The sequence below is a fragment of the Mesoplodon densirostris genome, chromosome 1, assembly GCF_025265405.1.
Source record: "Mesoplodon densirostris isolate mMesDen1 chromosome 1, mMesDen1 primary haplotype, whole genome shotgun sequence".
Taxonomy (NCBI): Eukaryota; Metazoa; Chordata; class Mammalia; order Artiodactyla; family Ziphiidae; genus Mesoplodon; species Mesoplodon densirostris.
The window spans coordinates 32,532,426-32,554,998 of record NC_082661.1 but is presented as its reverse complement, the minus strand read 5'-3'; the positions used below and the strand labels follow the sequence as shown (position 1 = coordinate 32,554,998).

Here is a 22,573-nt window from a genome sequence, read left to right as displayed (position 1 = left end):
ATGTGGTTACTGACAACAGGTGACAAATACACATATGCACTGACTCACCGTGACACCCAAACAAATGTTCTCAGGCCCAGTCACAGGTGTGCAGTTACAGCAATACACAAGACAGCCACGGACCCAGCCGTCCTCCACTGTCTAGCAGAGAAACAGACATAAAACGAAGTCCAGGGCTTCCCTGGTGGCGCAGTGCTTGAGAGTCCGCCTGCCGATGCAGGGGAAACGGGTTCATGCCCCGGTCCGGGAAGATCCCACATGCCGCGGAGCGGCTGGGCCCGTGAGCCTTGGCCGCTGAGCCTGCGCGTCCGGAGCCTGTGCTCCGCAACGGGAGAGGCCACAACAGTGAGAGGCCCACATACCGCAAACAAACAAACAAACAAACAAACAAACAAAAAACAAAAAAAACGAAGTCCATCTGGAGCCAGTTACCTGCTGGAAACGAAAGGACTCAGACCGCTTCTTCTGGTTGAGCTGCCACTCTTTGAAGTGGAGCACAGCTTCATCCACGTTGACGATGCCCAGCTTCACCTGCTCCTGGAGGGTAATAAGCTGCCGCTGACCTGGAGTTTTCATCCCAGCAAATGGGTCATACATGCTTGACTGAGGCCCGTCCCTCCAGGGTCTGACAGGTGGCTCTGGAAAAGATGGAGAAACTCAGCTTGACAGCGGCGCCGCTGGGGAGAGCTGACCGGATGAGTGGGGTTAATGAGGCTGGTCGTGGGCTCAAGAGAATGTGTCTCAAAAGAACAGTTACATGTGGAACCAAGAAAAGGGAGATATGACATGGAATCAGAGAGAGGGAAGCAGCTAATAATTTCAAGTCCTGTTACACTAAAGTAGACAAGGCCACACCATTTTAGGAAGTAAGGCATCCACGGAGTGAGTCAACGTGAATTACTGAGAAGCCTTTAGACCAGCATTTCTCAACCTTGGCACTATCGACATTTTAAACTACATAATTCTTTGTTGGTGTTGTGTAGCTGTCTTGTACACTGTAGGATGTTTAGCCTCATCCCTGGCTTCTGCCTACTCGATGGCAATAGCATCCCCTTCCTCAGTTGTGACAATAAAAAATGTCCCAGACATTGCCAAATGTCCTCTGGCCGGTTGGGGGGTGGGGAATGGAGGAGAAGTCACCCCCAATTGAGAACCACTGATTTAGACTAAAATCCACTCCAGAAGAGAATATACAGGAAAGTCTAACCAGGCTGCTTCTCCCAGCACCACTTCCAGCCCTCCCCAACCGCCCTGCCTCCAAGCAGCATGGGGCACAGAGATTGGGGACCTACGGGTATGAACTGCCTGAGGAGACTGGAGTGCTAATAGAATCATGACCCAGTCCAATATCACCAGGTAAAAATTAGGTTCTGGGTCCCAGCTGACTCTCCTTGGGTTGTTCGTGTGCCAACCTCTCCTCCGTATTAAAAATTTATAGTTCTCTGCTTTGGATACTCTAGGGAAGTATGAAGCCAACTCCTCTCTCTCCAGGCTCTGTGACTCCTCTAAGTTCTGTGGGAAGAAAGAGCTACTTGAAGAGGTGATGGGGCCACTGGAGCATATGAAAACGACTTGACATTTCACTGCTCATTTCCTGTAGGGCTATCTTTGATTCTAAATTTCTCCAGCAGGACCCCATGTGAGTTCAGGGAGACGGTATGAAGGAAAAAGAGATGACTTCACCAGTGGGTATTGAAAAAGCTTCAAAGAAGCTAATGTATCATTCTTACCAACCATTTACTCATCTGTCTACACACACACACATAACTTTCTCCCAGGTTTGCCCTCTTCCAGGCTGTCTTTAATTGTGTTGGGAGATGGAGTGTGGGGACAAAAAAAAAATGCAAAAGCCAATCAGTTCCAATCTCCTACCACCAAAGCCCTTAGGGAAGCTTTCAAACGCTTAGATGGTGTCATAGTTCCTTTTCAGAAGAATCATCAATGGGATAATACTGAATGTCTCTGTTTAGCACAAGGAAATTCATCAAGAACAAAAGAATACTTATCTCTTCAAGCTTCCTTAAAAGGTCTTTGGAAAAAAAAGAAAAATGTCACCCAGTGGCAAGCAAAATGCCTCAAATAAAAGTTGAATTAAAGTATAGTTTAGCTAATACAGATAGGGTAGGTAAATAGCACGGTAGGGCTGCATCACCAGGTAAAGATTGGGTGCTGGGCTGCCCACTTTCATCCTGTTGGTATCTGTCTCAATGTTTAAATTGCACTTTAGTGTGCTGTTACAGACACTTTCTAGGGTATTAATGTTGTTGGTATGATCAATTTGTACAGTGTTCTAAGGCACCCCAATCTCTTCTCCTCTCCCTTTACCATCAGTACAGCTCCACTTCAGGTATCTCTTGGACCTCTCTGTTTTTCAAGGATAAGGAGCTGTTACACCTGGAAATCACTGAAACATGAACACTTCCACCACCCAGAAGTTCAGGTCATACAAAAGGAAGCGGAGGACATCTGCTTACCTTTCCTGATGCTCTCTGAGGTAACGTAGAAATTCTCAGGCCGCTCTTGACTTTTTCCTGCAAAAACTATGAGATAAAGAGTATTCTAAGTAAAGCCAAATAAGATCGCTTTCTAAAAGGCTTTATAATATTTTATACATTTACCAAAAAAATTACCAAAATCTTGTACAAAAAAATAATAATAATGGAGCACAACTTGGACCACTGTATGCAGTTCTATAAACCAAAACTTTAGGAGGCAACCAATGAGCAGAAGATATAGGGATTATGAAATGAAGACAGATCAAACCAACAAGGTCTCAAACCAGAAAGACAGAGCCAGTCAGAAGACATGATCAGCATTTACGAGATCATTAAAGAAAAGGATAAGGTGAACAAGATTACCCTTTTCCGGATCCTTGAATACTGAAGCGAGCCGTGGAACACCTTGAAGTTTAAGAATAAAAGGAAGTGCCACTTCACATGTCAACAAGTGCCATAAGACAGAACTCAGAGCAGTGGAACAGGTAAAATATGTGCAAGCCTCCAAGGGGAGTTAGATGAAGTCAGCCATGCACAAGAGACACATAAAGACTTGTAGGGGGGACTTCCCTGGTGGCTCAGTGGTTGGGAGTCCACCTGCCAATGCAGGGGACATGGGTTTGAGCCCTGGTTCGGGGGGAGCCCACATACAGTGGAGCAGCTGGGCCCGTGCACCACGGCTATGCGTTCTGGAGCCTGCAAGCCACAACTGCTGAGCCCACATGCCACAACTGCTGAGGCCCGCGCGTGCCTAGGGCTCGTGCTCTGCGGCAGGAGAGCCCACCACAATGAGAGGCCCGCACACCACGACGAGGAGGGGCCCCTGCTCGCCACAGCTAGAGGGGGCTCGTGCGCAGCGGCGAGGACCCAATGAAGGCAAAAATAAAAAATATACAAATAAATAAATTTATTTTTAAAAAAAGACTTGTAGGGAAAACTGAGAAATGACAAGCATTCACTCAGTGGTAGGACTTCACAGTGATTAAGTCTCCCTGGGCTCTGCACACGACTCCCTGGGTTCAAATCCTGGCTCTGCCATTTACCAGCCATACAACCTAAGACAAGAGGCTTGACCTCTTCTTGCCTCAGTTTTCTGATATGTAGATTGAGGATAATAATTGTACCCTCCTCTTTGTGGGGATTACAGGAGTTAATACATGGAAAGTGCTGAGTATAGTGCCTGGCACATGTAAGCACTCCATGTTAACTTTTATTATTCACATCTAAACCTTGAGATTGATGCCAATAAGACAGCAATACCTTGGCTTACTAGTTAACACAAGGGATGTCTACTCAGTGCTTTACAGTTTATAAAATAGTTCCTCATGTATTATTTCATCTGACCCTCACAATAAGGCTCTGGCAGAGTATTATTATGCATCATTGTATACATATATTATTATGATACCCATTTTATAGATGAGGAAACTAAGGCTAAAGAGGGTGAAATGACTTACCCAATGTTCCATACTGTACAGCTGAAAAATGTAAGAGCTGAGACTTGAACCCAGGTGTCCTGGGCTCCAAACCATTGCCCTGTTTGTCATCTCCTGCCCCTCTCCTTTCCTCCTCACAGTTTCCTAGCAGGTCCATCAAGGCTCTTTAGGAACCACCTATGCCCCTCCCAACTGAACTTCCCACAGTGAGCCAGATCATCAACACCCTCTCCGCACCCCCTGCCATTTAGGCATTATCAATATATATATATTTGCAAGCTTCTTCATTTGGGTTCCCTTAGAAGCAGACCTGGGGGACTTCCCTGGTGGTGCAGTGGTTAAGAATCCACTTGCCAGTGCAGGGGACATGGGTTTGATCCCTGATCCAGGAAGATCCCACATGCCGCTGAGCAACTAAGCCTGTGTGCCACAGCTACTGAGCCTGTGCACTAGAACCCGCAAGCCACAACTACTGAGCCTGTGTGCCACAATTACTGAAGCCTGTGCACCTAGAGCTCATGCTCCGCAATGAGAAGCCCGCACACTGCAATGAAGACCCAACACAGCCAAAAATAAATAAGTAAATTAATTAATTTTAAAAAAAGAACACTGGAAAATATGTCTCTTAAAAAAAAAAAAGAAGCAGCAGACCTGGGGACAGTGATCCAAGTACATGTAGACTATGTAAGGTAGGTAAGATGGGGAAGTGGATAAAGCAATAAATGGTGGGTTATCCAGTAAGTCACCATGATGGGCAAGCTGGGGAGCTCTGGAAAGCAATGTAGAGCATGCACCCCAGAGTTCTCCCAGTAAAGGGGCAAGTAAGCTAGGGTACTCAGGCAACAACTCTACTCAGTCAGTGGTTGAGGGCTGCATCCAGGGGTGATAATCCCCCAACTCTTCCAGCCTGTCCTGCCCAAGAAAGCCATCAGGCTAAAAGACACAGGTTCTAACAGGCAGGGTCCATCCAGTGGGCACAAAAACTTAAAGAGCTGGGGAGATTTGAGCAGGACACTCACTGTGTCTGCTACACACACCAAAGGAGATGCCATCCAAGGGAGGGCAAACCATGAGCACTGATGGCACTAGGCAATATATAATATCCCCCACACTGTGTTTCTACCCAATTTAAGGTTGCCAGATTTAACAAACCAAAACCAAAACTGAAAAAAAGAGTGCAATATTTGGGACACACTTACACTAAAAAATTATTTGCTGTTTGTCTTAAATTCATACTTAACGAGGCATGCTGTACCTTATTTGACAAGCCCAGCCCAACTACCTGGGGCTCTGGTTGAGGGCTATCTTCCCCAGTTTATAATCTTTGCCATACCTTCCACAACTTGCTTATACTATTAAAAATGGAGTGGAGGGACTTCCCTGGTGGCGCAGTGGTTAAGAATCCACCTGCCAATGCAGGGGACACAGGTTCGAGCCCTGGTCTGGGAAGATCCCACATGCCGCAGAGCAACTAAGCCCATGCGCCACAACTATTGAGCCTGCACTCTAGAGTCCACGAGCCACAACTACTGAGACTGCATGCCACATCTACTGAAGCTCGCGTGCCTAGAGCCCGTGCTCCGCAATGAGAGAAGTCACCGCAATAAGAAGCCCACGTACTGCAATGAGTAGCCCCCACTCGCCACAACTAGAGAAAGCCCGTGCACAGCAACAAAGACCCAATGCAGCCAAATATAAATAAATAAATAAGTAAATAAATTTATTTTAAAAAAATGGAACGGAGGTCAAGTGCACAGATCCGGCAATTCCTATACTCTTACGGTACTTGTAATCATATTAATAAAATCAAGTCCTGAAAGATAGTGAAACTGACAATGCTATCAGCATCTAACTAATGTCCCAGGGATCATTATGGGTCAAAACCCAATTATCACCAACTTTTATCAATACGAAGGTAGACAGCATAGCATTGTGGCTGAAAGCCAAGGTTGTGGAGTCAGATTCTTTGAGTTCAAATCCTGGCTCTGCTACTTGATAATCAAGTGACCTCTGTAAGCCTCAAAAATGAGGGCTTACATTTTCCTCATCTGTAAAATGGGGATGATAATGGCCCTTACCTAATAGATTATTATGACATATTCCAAATAGAGCACTCTTGGTAGATTTCAATAAATGTTAACTATTAAAAATTAATAATAATGAGAGTTTCAGGAGATACAAATTTACCAGGGATCTTGCCATTTGGAGTAGAGGGACATCTTGTTTCTCTCTGTCTTCACACTATGCATAAATTCCTCCAGGAAGGCCAGAACTGAATCTGACCACTGCCCCAGTCTAGTTCCAGAATCTGCCCCAAGCTCTGACTCTGTCTCCTGGGGCCGGTTGGAGACCATTCAGAAGGGAATGGTCTTGAGCAATGGTTCAGGAAGTAGAAGATCCAGGGAATTCCTGCTGAGAGGTTCTGAAGACCCTACTGTGCATCATTCCCTGCCACACTTGCCTTTAGAAATGTATGGTTCCTTGTCAGACAGCTGGTGAGTGCCAGAAGCACTGGCCTCTGGCCTGGGCACTGGGACAGGGGGCCTGTTGGCCAAGTTCACGGAAGAGGCCTCATCATCATCCACTGTGTGATAAACATCTTTTTCCTGACCGAGATGGTGTACCTCCCTCTCCAAACTGGACATTCCCATGCTGTTGCCTAGAAACAGAGAGAAAGGTGACTGAAAGCAATTGTCAAACCCTGGGACCCCCAAGTCATGCAGCCAGCTGCCCTGGGACCCAGCTCTGCACATCAGCAAGCTGGCCACCTCCACATTAGGTAGGGCCTGGCAGCCAACCAGGCCGGGGGCCAGCCCCACCTACCTGCACACCCACAGTAGTTGGCCCTGCCACAACAGAAAGACCCATGGGGCACCACTAGAACGTATAGCTCTGGTGACCAGAGGGGAGCATGCTACTGGGCCCCACAGACATCTGCTACATAAGGCCACCACTCTAAGATTGGCAAACATCACCAAGCTACCTAATACACAAAAATTAAAAGAGAGAATTAGGCAAAATGAGGGACAGAGAAATATATTCTAAATGAAGGAACAAGAAAAACCCCAGAAGAACTAAGCATAGTGGAGATAAGCAATCTACTTGATAAAGAGTGAAGATAATGATCATAAAGATGTTCAATGAACTTGGGAGAGGAATGGATGAACACAGTGAGAAGTTTAAGAAAGAGTTCAAAAATTTAAGGAACCAAGCAGATCTGAAAGATACAATAACTGAAATTTAAAAATACACCAGAAGGAGTTAATAGTAGATGAGATAATACAGAGGAATAGATCATTGAACTGGAAGACAGAATAGTGGAAATCACTCAAGCTGAACAGAAAAGAAGAAAAAAGAATTTAAAAAAATAAGGATAGTTTAGGAGATCTCTGAGACAACATCAAGCATGCTAACTTTCCCATTATTGGATCTCTGAAGGAGAAAAGAGAGCAAAAGGGGCAGAGAACGTACATGAAGAAATAATAGATGAAAACTTCCCTAACCTGGGAAAGGAAACAGACATTCAGGTCCAGGAAACACAGAGAGTCCCAAACAGGATCAACCCAAAAAGGTCCACACCAAGACACATTGTAATTAAAATGGCAAAAATTAAAGATAACGGGAGGGGCTTCCCTGGTGGTGCAGTGGTGGTGCAGCGGACGCCTGCCGATGCAGAAGACATGGGTTCGTGCCCCGGTCCGAGAAGATCCTACGTGCCGCGGAGCGGCTGGGCCCATGAGCCATGGCCACTGAGCCTGCGCGTCCGGAGCCTGTGCTCCGCAACGGGAGAGGCCACAACAGTGAGAGGCCCGCATACCGCAAAAAAAAAAAAAAAAAAAAAAAAAAGATAAAGGGAGAATATTAAAAGCAGCAAGGGAAAGGCAACTAGTTACATATAAGGGAACTCCCATAAGAACACCAGCTGCTTTTTAGCAGAAATTTTGCAGGCCAGAAGGGAGTGATATCATATTTAACGTGATAAAAATAAGCTTACAACCAAGAATACTCTACCCAGAAAGGATATCATTCATATTTGAAGGAGAGATAAAGAGTTTTACAGACAAGCAAAAGCTAAAAACATTCAGCACCATTAAGCTGGCTTTACAGAAAGTGTTAAAGGGACTTCTCTAAGCAGAAAAGAAAATACCACAACTAGAAATATGAAAATTAAAAAAAGAAAAATCTCATTGATAAAGGCAAATATACAGTAAATATGCAGATCAACCACTTATAAAGCTAGTAGGAAGGTTAAAAGACAAAAGTATTAAAATCATCTATATTCACAATAAGTAGCTGAGGGATACACAAAACAGAAAGGTGTGAAATATGAAATCAAAGACATTAAACATTGGAGGCAGGTAAAAATTCAGGGTTGTGAGACTTCCCTGGTGGCACAGTGGTTAAGAATCTGCCTGCCAGTGCAAGGGACAAGGGTTCAAGCCCTGGTCCAGGTGGATCCCACATGCCGCGGAGCAACTAAGCCCATGTGCCACAACTACTGAGACTGTGAGCCACAGCTACTGAAGCCTGCACACCTAGAGCCCATGCTTTGCAACAAGAGAGGCCACCGCAATGAGAAGCCCGTGTACCACAATGAAGAGTAGCTCCTGCTTGCCACAACCAGAGAAAGCCCGCGCACAGCAATGAAGACCCAACACAGCCAAAGATAAATAAATAAAATAAATTTAAAAAAAAAAGAATCCGGCTGCTAATGTAGGGGACACCGGTTCGAGCCCTGGTCTGGGAAGATCCCACATACCACAGAGCAACTAAGCCCACGAGCCACAACTACTGAGCCCACATGCCACAACTACTGAAGCTCTCACGCCTAGAGCCCGTGCTCCGCAACAAGAGAAGCCACCGCAATGAGAAGACCATGCACTGCAATGAAGGGTAGCCCCCACTCGCTGCAACTAAAGAAAGCCCGTATGCAGCAACGAAGACCCAATTCAGCCATAAATAAATAAATAAATAAATAAATAAATAAATAAATAAATAAAAATTTTAAAAAAACACAAAAAACCTCATGGTAATCACAAACCAAAAATCTATTATAGATACATATACAAAAAGAGAAAGGAATCCAAACATAACACTAAAGATAGTCATCAAATCACAAGAAAATAGGAAAAGAAGAAAGGAACCAAAAAGAGATATTAAAAACCAACCAGAAAACATTAACAAAATGGCAATAAGCACATACCTACCAATAAATTGCTTTAACTGTAAATGGACTAAATGTTCCAATCAAAAGACATAGAGTCAAGACGCGGAGATCACCTTCCTCCCCACAGATACACCAGAAATACAGCTACACGTGCAACAACTCCTACAGAACAACTACTGAACGCTGGCAGAAGACCCCAGACCTCCCAAAAGGCAAGAAACTCCCCACATACCTGGGTAGGGCAAAGCAGAGAGATTCCCGCAGAGAGGAGCGGTGCCGAGCGGCACTCACCAGCCCGAGAGGCTTGTCTGCTCCCCCGCCAGGGCGGGCGGCGCTGGAGCTGAGGCTCGGGCTTCGGTCAGAGCGCAGGGAGAGGACTGGGACTGGCGGCGAGAACTCAGCCTGAAGGGGGCTAATGTGCCACAGCTAGCCGGGAGGGAGTGCGGGAAAACTCTGGAGCTGCCGAAGAGGCAGGAGACTTTTTCTTCCCTCTTGGTTTCCTGGTGCGCGAGGAGAGGGGATTAAGAGCGCCGCGTAAAGGAGCTCCAGAGACGGGCGCGAGTCGCGGCTGAAAGCGCGGAGCCCAGAGACGGGCGTGGGACGCTGGGGCTGCTGCTGCCGCCGCCAAGAAGCCTGTGTGCGAGCGCAGGACACTGTCCACACCGCCCTTCCGGGAGCCTGTGCAGCCTGCCACTGCCGGGGTCCCGGGATCCAGGGGCGGCTTCCCTGGGAGAACGCACGGCGCGCCCCGGGCTGGTGCAACATCACGCCGACCTCTGCCGCCGCAGGCACGCCCCGCACTCCGTGCCCCTCCCGTGCCCCTCCCTCCCGCCCGGCCTGAGTGAGCCAGAGTCCCCGAAGAGGCTGCTCCTTTAACCCTGTCCTGTCTGAGCGAAGAACAGACGCCCTCCGGCGACCTACACGCAGAGGCGGGGCCAAATCCAAAGCTGAGACCCAGGAGCTGTGAGAACAAAGAAGAGAAAGGGAAACCTCTCCCAGCAGCCTCAGAAGCAGCGGATTAAAGCTCCACAATCAACTTCATGTACCCTGCATCTGTGGAATACATGAATAGACAACAAATCATCCCAAATTGAGGAGCCAGGAGTCAGTGCTGTGCCTCTGAGGTGGGAGAGCGAACTTCAGGACACTGGTCCACAAGAGACCTCCCAGCTCCACATAATATCAAACGGCGAAAATCTTCCAGAGATCTCCATCTCAACACCAGCACCCAGCTTCACTCAACGACCAGCAAGCTACAGTGCTGGACACCCTATGCCAAACAACTAGCAAGACAGGAACACAACACCACCCATTAGCAGAGAGGCTGCCTCAAATCATAAAAAGTCCGCAAACACCCCAAAACACACCACCAGACGTGGACCTGCCCACCAGAAAGACAAGATCCAGCCTCATCCACCAGAACACAGGCAGTAGTCCCCTCCACCAAGAAGCCTACACAACCCACTAAACCAACCTTAGCCACTGGGGACAGACACCAAAAACAACGGGAACTACGAACCTGCAGCCTGCAAAGAGGAGACCCCAAACACAGTAACATAAGCAAAATGAGAAGACAGAAAAACACACAGCAGGAGAAGGAGCAAGATAAAAACCCACCAGACCTAACAAATGAAGAGGTAATAGGCAGTCTATCTGAAAAAGAATTCAGAATAATGATGGTAAAGATGATCCAAAATCTTGGAAATAGAATAGACAAAATGCAAGAAACAGTTAACAAGGACCTAGAAGAACTAAAGACGAATCAAGCATCGATTAAAAACACAATAAATGAAATAAAAAATACTCTAGATGGGATCAATAGCAGAATAACTGAGGCAGAAGAACGGATAAGTGAGGTGGAAGATAAAATAGTGGAAATAACTGCTGCACAGCAAAATAAAGAAAAAAGAATGAAAAGAACAGAGGACAGTCTCAGAGACCTCTGGGACAACATTAAACGCACCAACATTCGAATTATAGGGGTTCCAGAAGAAGAAGAGAAAAAGAAAGGGACTGAGAAAATATTTGAAGAGATTATAGTTGAAAACTTCCCTAATATGGGAAAGGAAATAGTTAATCAAGTCCAGGAGGCACAGAGAGTCCCATACAGAATAAATCCAAGGAGAAATACACCAAGACACATATTAATCAAACTGTCAAAAATTAAACACAAAGAAATCATATTAAAAGCAGCAAGGCAAAAACAACAAATAACACACAAGGGAATCCCCATCAGGATAACAGCTGATCTCTCAGCAGAAACTCTACAAGCCAGAAGGGAGTGGCAGGACATACTTAAAGTGATGAAGGAGAAAAACCTGCAACCAAGATTACTCTACCCAGCAAGGATCTAATTCAGATTTGATGGAGAAATTAAAACGTTTACAGACAAGCAAAAGCTGAGAGAGTTCAGCACCACCAAACCAGCTTTACAACAAATGCTAAAGGAACTTCTCTAGGCAAGAAACACAACAGAAGGAAAAGAACTACAATAACGAACCCAAAACAATTAAGAAAATGGGAATAGGAACATACATATCAATAATTACCTTAAATGTAAATGGACTAAATGCTCCCACCAAAAGACACAGACTGGCTGAATGGATACAAAAACAAGACCCATATATATGCTGTCTACAAGAGACCCACTTCAGACCTAGAGATACATACAGACTGAAAGTAAGGGGATGGAAAAAGATATTCCATGCAAATGGAAACCAAAAGAAAGCTGGAGTAGCAATTCTCATATCAGACAAAATAGACTTTAAAATAAAGACTACTAGAAGAGACAAAGAAGGACACTACATAATGATCAAGGGATCAATCCAAGAAGAAGATATAACAATTGTAAATATTTATGCACCAAACATAGGAGCACCTCAATACATAAGGGAAATATTAACAGCCATAAAAGGAGAAATCGACAGTAACACAATCATAGTAGGGGACTTTAACACCCCACTTTCACCAATGGACAGGTCATCCAAAATGAAAATAAATAAGGAAACACAAGCTTTAAATGATACATTAAACAAGATGGACTTAATTGATATTTATAGGACATTCCATCCAAAAACAACAGAATACACATTTTTCTCAAGTGCTCATGGAACATTCTCCAGGATAGATCATATCTTGGGTCACAAATCAAGCCTTGGTAAATTTAAGAAAATTGAAATTGTATCAAGTATCTTTTCCGACCACAATGCTATGAGACTAGATATCAATTACAGGAAAAAAGCTGTAAAACATACAAACACATGGAAGCTAAACAATACACTACTTAATAACGAAGTGATCACTGAAGAAATCAAAGAGGAAATTAAAAAATACCTAGAAACAAATGACAATGGAGACACGACGACCCAAAACCTATGGGATGCAGCAAAAGCAGTTCTAAGAGGGAAGTTTATGGCAATACAATCACACCTTAAGAAACAGGAAATACCTCGAATAAACAACCTAACCTTGCACCTAAAGCAATTAGAGAAAGAAGAACAAAAACATCCCAAAGTTAGCAGAAGGAAAGAAATCATAAAAATCAGATCAGAAATAAATGAAAAAGAAATGAAGGAAACGATAGCAAAGATCAATAAAACTAAAAGCTGGTTCTTTGAGAAGATAAACAAAATTGATAAACCATTAGCCAGACTCATCAAGAAAAAAAGGGAGAAGACTCAAATCAATAGAATTAGAAATGAAAAAGGAGAAGTAACAACTGACACTGCAGAAATACAAAAGATCATGAGAGATTACTATAAGCAACTCTATGCCAATAAAATGGACAACCTGGAAGAAATGGACAAATTCTTAGAAATGCACAACCTGCCAAGACTGACTCAGGAAGAAATAGAAAATATGAATAGACCAATCACAAGCACTGAAATTGAAACTGTGATTAAAAATCTTCCAACAAACAAAAGCCCAGGACCAGATGGCTTCACAGGCGAATTCTATCAAGCATTTAGAGAAGAGCTAACACCTATCCTTCTCAAACTCTTCCAAAATATAGCAGAGGGAGGAACACTCCCAAACTCATTCTACGAGGCCACCATCACCTTGATACCAAAACCAGACAAGGATGTCACAAAGAAAGAAAACTACAGGCCAATATCACTGATGAACATAGATGCAAAAATCCTCAACAAAATACTAGCAAACAGAATCCAACAGCACATTAAAAGGATCATACACCATGATCAAGTGGGGTTTATTCCAGGAATGCAAGGATTCTTCAATATACGCAAATCAATCAATGTGATACACCATATTAACAAGTTGAAGGAGAAAAACCATATGATCATCTCAATAGATGCAGAGAAAGCTTTTGACAAAATTCAACACCCATTTATGATAAAAACCCTGCAGAAAGTAGGCATAGAGGGAACTTTCCTCAACATAATAAAGGCCATATATGACAAACCCACAGCCAGCATCGTCCTCAATGGTGAAAAACTGAAACCATTTCCACTAAGATCAGGAACAAGACAAGGTTGCCCACTCTCACCACTCTTATTCAACATAGTTTTGGAAGTTTTAGCCACAGCAATCAGAGAAGAAAAGGAAATAAAAGGAATCCAAATGGGAAAAGAAGAAGTAAAGCTCTCACTGTTTGCAGATGACATGATACTATACATAGAGAATCCTAAAGATGCTACCAGAAAACTACTAGAGCTAATCAATGAATTTGGTAAAGTTGCAGGATACAAAATTATTGCACAGAAATCTCTGGCATTCCTATATACTAATGATGAAAAATCTGAAAGTGAAATCAAGGAAACACTCCCATTTACCATTGCAACAAAAAGAATAAAATATCTAGGAATAAACCTACCTAAGGAGACAAAAGACCTGTATGCAGAAAATTATAAGACACTGATGAAAGAAATTAAAGATGATACAAATAGATGGAGAGATGTACCATGTTCTTGGATTGGAAGAATCAACATTGTGAAAATGACTCTACTACCCAAAGCAATCTACAGATTCAATGCAATACCTATCAAACTACCAATGGCATTTTTCACAGAACTAGAACAAAAAATTTCACAATTTGTATGGAAACACAAAAGACCCCGAATAGCCAAAGCAATCTTGAGAACAAAAAATGGAGCTGGAGGAATCAGGCTCCCTGACTTCAGACTATACTACAAAGCTACAGTAATCAAGACAGTATGGTACTGGCACAAAAACAGAAAGATAGATCAATGGAACAGGATAGAAAGCCCAGAGATAAACCCACGGACATATGGTCACCTTATCTTTGATAAAGGAGGCAGGAATGTACAGTGGAGAAAGGACAGTCTCTTCAATAAGTGGTGCTGGGAAAACTGGACAGGGACATGTAAAAGTATGAGATTAGATCACTCCCTAACACCATACACAAAAATTAGCTCAAAATGGATTAAAGACCTAAATGTAAGGCCAGACACTATCAAACTCCTAGAGGAAAACATAGGCAGAACACTCTATGACATAAATCACAGCAAGATCCTTTCTGACCCATCTCCTAGAGAAATGGAAATAAAGACAAAAATAAACACATGGGACCTAATGAAACTTAAAAGCTTTTGCACAGCAAAGGAAACCATAAACAAGACCAAAAGACAACCCTCAGAATGGGAGAAAATATTTGCAAATGAAGCAACTGACAAAGGATTAATCTCCAAAATTTATAAGCAGCTCATGCAGCTCAATAGCAAAAAAACAAACAACCCAATCCAAAAATGGGCAGAAGACCTAAATAGACATTTCTCCACAGAAGATATACAGACAGCCAACAAACACATGAAAGGATGCTCAACATCTTTACTCATTAGAGAAATGCAAATCAAAACTACAATGAGATATCATCTCACACCAGTCAGAATGGCCATCATCAAAAAATCTAGAAACAATAAATGCTGGAGAGGGTGTGGAAAAAAGGGAACACTCTTGCACTGCTGGTGGGAATGTGAATTGGTACAGCCACTATGGAGAACAGTATGGAGGTTCCTTAAAAAACTACAAATAGATCTACCATATGACCCAGCAATCCCACTACTGGGCATATACCCTGAGAAAACCATAATTCAAAAAGAGACATGTACCAAAATGTTCATAGCAGCCCTATTTACAATAGCCCGGAGATGGAAACAACCTAAGTGTCCATCATCGGATGAATGGATAAAGAAGATGTGGCACATATATACAATGGAATATTACTCAGCCATAAAAAGAAATGAAATTGAGCTATTTGTAATGAGGTGGATGGACCTAGAGTCTGTCATACAGAGTGAAGTAAGTCAGAAAGAGAAAGACAAATACTGTATGCTGACACATATATATGGAATTTAAGAAAAAAATGTCATCAAGAACATAGGGGTAAGACAGGAATAAAGACACAGACCTACTAGAGCATGGACTTGAGGATATGGGGAGGGGGAAGGGTAAGCTGTGACAAAGTGAAAGAGCGGCATGGACATATATACACTACCAAATGTAAGGTAGAGAGCTAGTGGGAAGCAGCCGCATAGCACAGGGAGATCAGCTCGGTTCTTTGTGACCGCCTGGAGGGGTGGGATAGGGAGGGTGGGAGGGAGACGCAAAAGGGAGGGGATATGGGAACATATGTATATGTATAACTGATTAAATTTGTAAAATAAAAAAAAATTAAAAAAAAAAAAAAAAAAAAAGACATAGAGTGGCTGAATTCATCTATGATGCCAGCATCACCCTGATACCCAAAGCAGACAAAGACATCAAAAAAAAAAGAAAATTACAGGCCAATATCCTTGATGAACATAGATGCAAAACTGTCCTCAACAAAATATTAGCAAAAGGAATTCAACAATGCGTTAAAAGGATCATGCACCATGGTGAAGTGGGATTTAATCCCAAGGATGCAAAAATGACTCAATATCTGCAAATCAATTAACGTGATACATCATATTAACAAATTAAAGAATAAATATCATATGCTCATTTCAATGGATACAGAGAAAGCTTTTGACAAAATTCAACATCCATTTATGATAAAAACTCTCAACATAGTGGGTATAGAGGGAACACACCTCAACATAATAAAAGCCATATATAACAAGCCCACAGTTAACATCATACTCAATGGTGAAAAGCTGAAAACATTTCTGTTAAGATCAGGAACAACATAATATTGGAAGTCCTAGCCATAGTAATCATACAAGAAAAAGAAATAACAGGGACTTCCCTGGTGGTGCAGTGGTTAAGAGTCCGCCTGCCAATGCAGGGGACACGGTTCAATTCTGGGTCTGGGAAGGTCCCACGTGCCACGGAGCAACTAAGTTCATGTGCCATGACTACTGAGCTTGCACTCTAGAGCCCATGAGCCACAACTACTGAGCCCATGTGCCACAACTACTAAAGCCCCTGTGCCTACAGCCCGTGTTCCGCAGCAAGACAAACCACCACAATGAGAAGCCTGTTCACCGCAATGAAGAGTAGCCCCCACTTGCCACAACTAGAGAAAGCCCGCACATGCCAACGAAAACCCAACACAGCCAAAAATAAATAAAATTTAAAAAAATAAATTTTTTTAAAAAAGAAATAAAAGGAATCCAAATCAGAAAGGAAAGAGAAAAAAGGTCACTGTTTGCAGATAACATGATACTGCATATAGGAAATCCTAAAGATGCCATCAAAAAACTACTAGAACAAGTGGCGCTTCCCTGGTGGCGCAGTGGTTGAGAATCCGCCTGCCAATGCAGGGGACACGGGTTTGATCCCTTGTCCGGGAAGATCCCACATGCCACAGAGCAACTAAGCCCATGCACCACAACTACAGAGCCTGTGCTCTAGAGCCCGTGAGCCACAACCACTGAGCCTGCGTGTTGCAACTACTGAAGCCCACGTGCCTAGAGCCCGTGTTCCACAACGAGAGAAGCCACCACAATGAGAAGCCCATGCACTGCAACGAAGAGAAGCCCCCACTCGCCACTACTAGAGAAAGCCCGTGCACAGCAATGAAGACCCAACACAGCCAAAAAAAACCCACAAACAACTATTAGAACTAGTAAATGAATTCAGTTAAGTTGCAGAATACAAAATTAATATACAGAAATCTGTTGTGTTCACTAATAATAAACTATAAGAAACAGAAATTAAGAAAAAAATCCCAATTACAATTGCATCAAAAAGAATAAAATACCTAGGAATAAATCTAACCAAAGAGGTAAAAGACCTGTACTCTGAACATTATAAGACATTTATGAAAGAAACTGAAGACAACACAAACAACTGGAAAGATATACCACATTCGTGGACTGGAAGAATTAATATTGTTAAAATGACCATACTGCCCAAGGCAAATTATGGATTCAATGCAATCTCTATCAAATACCAATAGCATTTTTCACAGAACTAGGACAAATAATTCTAAAATGTGTAGGGAAACACAAAATACCCCAAATAGCCAAAGCAATCTTGAGAAAGAAGAACAAAGCTGAAAGTATCATACTTTCTGATTTCAAACTATACTATAAAGCTATAGTAATCAAAACAGTATAGTACTGGCAGAAAAATGGACTTCTGTAGATCAATGAGAACAAATAGAAAGCCCAGAAATAAACTCATGCTTATATGATCAATTAATTTATGACAAAGGAGCCAAGAATACATGGGGCGCAAAGACAATCTCTTCATAAATAGTGGGAAAACTGGACAACATACATATAATCACTCTTCAATACAGCCTTGACTTAATAATACCTGTGTATGTTCCCCTATGTTCTCCTCCTTCACCAGAAAGTAAAGCCTCTTGAGGGTATTGGTTATATCTTATTTTCCTTTGTGTCCCCTAGCCCAACAACTAAAATAGTGCTTTGCTCATAGTAGGTACTCATTAAATTTTGGTCAAATTAAAATAAACAAGTGTATTTAAAAAGAGATTTTGCTAAAGGCAACTTGTTTACCCAAAGCAGTGGCTCCAGTGGTGGGAACTTCTGGCTTACTTGTAATAGGCTGATGGGGGAGCTCGTGGGAATAGAGTGCCTTCAAGCACACCATGTGGCTTGTACATGGCAGCCCATTCCTTGAGTGGAGCAACCCTCATAGGGAGCCAGGCAATATCTAACATTTATTTCTCTTTCCCTCTTTTTGTTTCCCTGCTCACTGCTGCAACTTACCTTCTAAAAACTTGCGGATCATAGAATCCTTAGTGGTCCGAGAGAAACCATCTCCGGGGATTGGATTAGATGTACTGGCCTGAAGCATTTCAACATCTAGAAGGAAAAGGAGACTAAGACTTTATATGTTGTTCTTCCACATAGACAAGGACATTTTATAAGTGGATATACAAGGTTTGACAAATCAAGAGATTCAAGAATTCATTAAACCATCCATCTACCCATCCATCCGTCTAATCACCCATACATCCATAGGTCCATGCATGCATCCATACATCCAATTATCTACCTACTCAATAAGGACACTCAGTAAATATGGGGTATAAAGGAGAGCAACATTTACAACCTTCAGGCCCTTTCCTAGACCACAGGACTCAAAAGGTATAGATATGCTCATTTGTGTTTGAAAGAATTTGCCTAATTTTTAAATATATAACTGTAGTCTTTATAACAGCAAAAAAATAAAAAATAAAAGGACAACAACAAATAATTGGAGGCAGAAACAACAAAGAATAGATAAATTGTAATTTATTTAAACAATGAACCATTTTCAACAGTTAAAAAGAATGTATGGGAGCCACTCTATCAACATAGTACCATCTCAAAAACATAACAACCAGAACTCTATTTTTAGGTCATTCATGTAATTGGTCATTTATAAGAAGCAGCACATAGACCTTTGGTTTTTCACTATTAAGCATAAACCCATGGGGACCAAAACTGTGTGTGAAAACTATTCAATTGTCACAGCAGATTCTACTAAAAACCTTAGTAACCAACATTACTTTATGTTACTTTATGACTCTGAAGTATGCATTTTGGGAGCAAAATTTCAGCCTTGTGTTAAAAGTAGAACTTTGATAATATCAAGAGGTTGCGTTCAGTAAGGCATATCACACAGTTACTGGGGACTTGTTTGCTTAGGCAAAATATGTAGTTTGAAGTTGAATAGTATACGTTGAGAAAAAAAAATCATGTGAATTTAATCAGTATACACAGATATACTGTTCCTACTACTTTGATATTTGGGGACCAGTTAAATACAGTCTGGTGAATTTGTATGAAATATTTATATTTATATCACATTTTCCAAGAATATTACTTGAAAAGAGGTCATGGTCATAAAGTTATGTTAAGGATAATGAACTTCATATGACATAATCCTAGTTTTGAAACAAAATATCTGTATGTACATAGAAAAAAAGCCTGGAAGGAAATACATCAAAATGTATATAGTGGCTATTTCTGAAGTAGTATGGATAGGTCATGGACATTTCAGACCATAGACATTTTATTTTCTATTTTACACTTTTCTTTGTCTTCCAAATTATCCATAGTGGCTTCTGTTGCATTCATATATGAGAAAAACCCTATCAGCACTTTTTTAAAAGGCCTAGGTAATTATGATCAAGTATGTACAATTATTTTTTTAAGGAGAAAAATAGTCTTTATTAATTTTTACTATCACATTTAAAAAAATTTTTTTTATTAGTTTCTGCTTTATAACAAAGTGAATCAGTCATACATATACATCTGTTCCCACATCCCTTCCCTCGTGCATCTCCCTCCCTCCCACCCTACCCATCCCACCCCTCCAGGCCGTCACAAAGCACCGAGCTGATCTCCCTGTGCTCTGCGGCTGCTTCCCACTATCTATCTACCTTACGTTTGGTAGTGTATATATGTCCATGCCTCTCTTTCGCTTTGTCACAGCTTACCCTTCCCCCTCCCCATATCCTCAAGTCCATTCTCAAGTAGGTCTGTAAGTATGTACAATTAGATTCCCAAAGCAAAAATAATTTCAGGTTATTAAAAAAAATTATAGCTCACCTGTCAATTACCAGATTACTGATTTTTAAATTATAAACATACTGCTTTTATTTTTTTAATTAATTAATTAATTAATTTATTTATTTTTGGCTGCATTGGGTCTTCCTTGCTGCGCGCAGGCTTTCTCTAAGTTGCGGCAAGTGGGGGCTATTCTTCGTTGCAGTGCGCAGGCTTCTCATCGCGGTGGCTTCTCTTGTTGCGGAGCACGGGCTCTAGGTGCGCGGGCTTCAGTAGTTGTGGCTCGCAGGCTCTAGAGTGCAGGGTCAGTAGTTGTGGCACACGGGCTTAGCTGTTCCGCAGCATGTGGGATCTTCCTGGACCAGGGGTCGAACCTGTGTCCCCTGCATTGGCAGGCAGATTCTTAACCACTGCGCCACCAGGGAAGTCCATACTGATTTTTAAACTTTCCAATGACCAGATATTACATTATTACATAGCATAGCTCTTACCCGACCTTGTTTCAAACTTTGACAATCTTTTAATAATCTAAATATAAATTTTGTGACCATAAAACAAAACAAAACACAATGTTGAGTGAAACAGTTGCAGACTGGTTTTTGCAGTATATAAAGTATTTTATATAAAGTAGTTTTCAGTATATAAAGTAGTTTATATAAAGTTTTAAGGTCTATAAAATGATACTACATGTAGTTTATGAATTCATAAATATCTAGTAAACATATGAAAACATGCTGAAATGCTGGAAAGGATAAATGTTGAGTTCATGGTAGTGGTTACCTCTGGGAGGGAGGGAGGACAATCAGGTTCCAGAGGGGGTTCATAGGGGGGTATAATATGTAATTAAAAAAAAAAAAAAGATCTGAGACGAGAAAAAAATACATATTCTTGATGAATCAGAATCTTCAAGAAATACAACATTTTTGAAAATTAATATGCTACCTTTTGCCCCCAAAAGGGGAAAATAAGATTCTATTTTTGTATTTTCTTGTATATGCAAAAAAGAAACTCTGGAAGGAGATATAAGAAATTAAGATCAATGGTTTCCTGGGAACTAGAAAGATGACAGACAGGACTGGAAAAAGGTTTTTTTCACTGTTCATCTTTTTATATTCTAGTTTTTCTATCCTATTGAAAAAATAAAGGAAAGAAATGCAGAGCTCTGATCGTGTTTTCGTTACTTTAAATATTATCCAAAAAAAGGGAAGATAAAGCAATTCCCCTTTTTACCTTTTCAGTTTAATGTTTCTTGAAATGTGTGTAGTGGAGACATTACATTGAATATAATGTACCTTGATACCCTCTGGTCCAGAGCCCTGTGATTCCAAATGAGTACAACTGTTAATTCAGTGAACTTCTCTTGTCAACACTGAATTCTATAAAGTAAACTGTAGAGAGATTAGGGTGACTGTACTGATCCTGAAACACACTTATATGTGTTTTAATTTTAAAAATAAATTTCTGGGACTTCCCTGGTGGTCCAGTGGGTAAGACTCTGAGCTCCCAATGCAGAGGGCCTGGGTTTGATCCCTGGTCAGGGAACTAGATCCCACATGCATGCCACAACTAAGAAGTCCACATGCTGCAACTAAAGATCCCACATGCCGTAACTAAGACCCAGCACAGCCAAAATAAATATTAAAAAAAAATTCTAAGAACTCACAATTCATTCCTTAAAAATTCAAGACCAGAAAAACGACACTTATTTGAGATTTCTATTTAAATTGCTTAATTGTGGTTTTATGGGACATGTTTCTCATGGAGTTAGAAAATTGGGAAGAAAGACATATCCTACAGGTGTGCCTTACTGGGAGCAGGACCCTCCTCTACCCTCCTGACTCCTACCCCTACAGTCCCTCACCCCTTAGCTGCCTGACCCTGACCCAGCCAACTTTTGAAACTCTTCATTCACACAACAATAAAACACAGAGGAAAAGACCCCGAAGGAAAGACTTGCTTGCATCAGACACCCCTAGAGATGAGGGGAGGGAGAAGTTTTGTGGGCCTATCGTTGGGCTCTGTCATGCCCAGTGCTGCATCCTCCAGGAAACCACAGCCCCCTAGGCTCCAGCATCTCTAAGAACCTGGTGAGGGCAGAGCAGCGTCAGGACAGTTTCAATCACCAATAACCAGATCTCCCACGCTGGCAACACCAGAGCGCAAACCTCACACACACAATCGGCCACCCCCACTGACAGTGGTAAAAGAGACACGCACGGCCTAGCTACTTCACTCACAAAGTTCAGTTTGAGACAACTGATTTCCACATCTGAGATGTAGCTGCAAAAGTGAAGGAGCTACAAAGAGTGTTGGAAAAACAAAATGTAGACGAAAAATGGAAACAGCAAGAGCAGCCCTGGCTGGACCTGGCACACTTCCGTAATAAGGATGCGGGCTTCTGTGCCTGGTACTATGACCCCATCGTAATGTGCTGAATTTTATGTGGGTTAAAGAAAGAATTTTAAAAAGAAAAGAGAAAAAAAAGGATGAGCACCAGTAAATGACATGTCAATATCACGATCCTTTGCTACAACGCACTGAGGAGGA

The 22,573-nt window shown here is 42.1% G+C and overlaps 1 protein-coding gene across 1 annotated transcript in view; it reads right to left on the bottom strand.

Moving 5' to 3' along the window:
• PIK3AP1 (phosphoinositide-3-kinase adaptor protein 1) overlaps positions 1-22,573 on the bottom strand; it is a 114,436-nt gene that overhangs the window by 22,454 nt on the left and 69,409 nt on the right. The window contains exons 10-13 of the mRNA XM_060095776.1: positions 18,239-18,334; positions 6,393-6,590; positions 2,475-2,540; positions 433-638 (exon numbers count right to left, since the gene is read on the bottom strand). Coding sequence (XP_059951759.1) covers positions 433-638; positions 2,475-2,540; positions 6,393-6,590; positions 18,239-18,334 — 566 coding nt within the window. The remainder of the gene's footprint in view (positions 1-432; positions 639-2,474; positions 2,541-6,392; positions 6,591-18,238; positions 18,335-22,573) is intronic.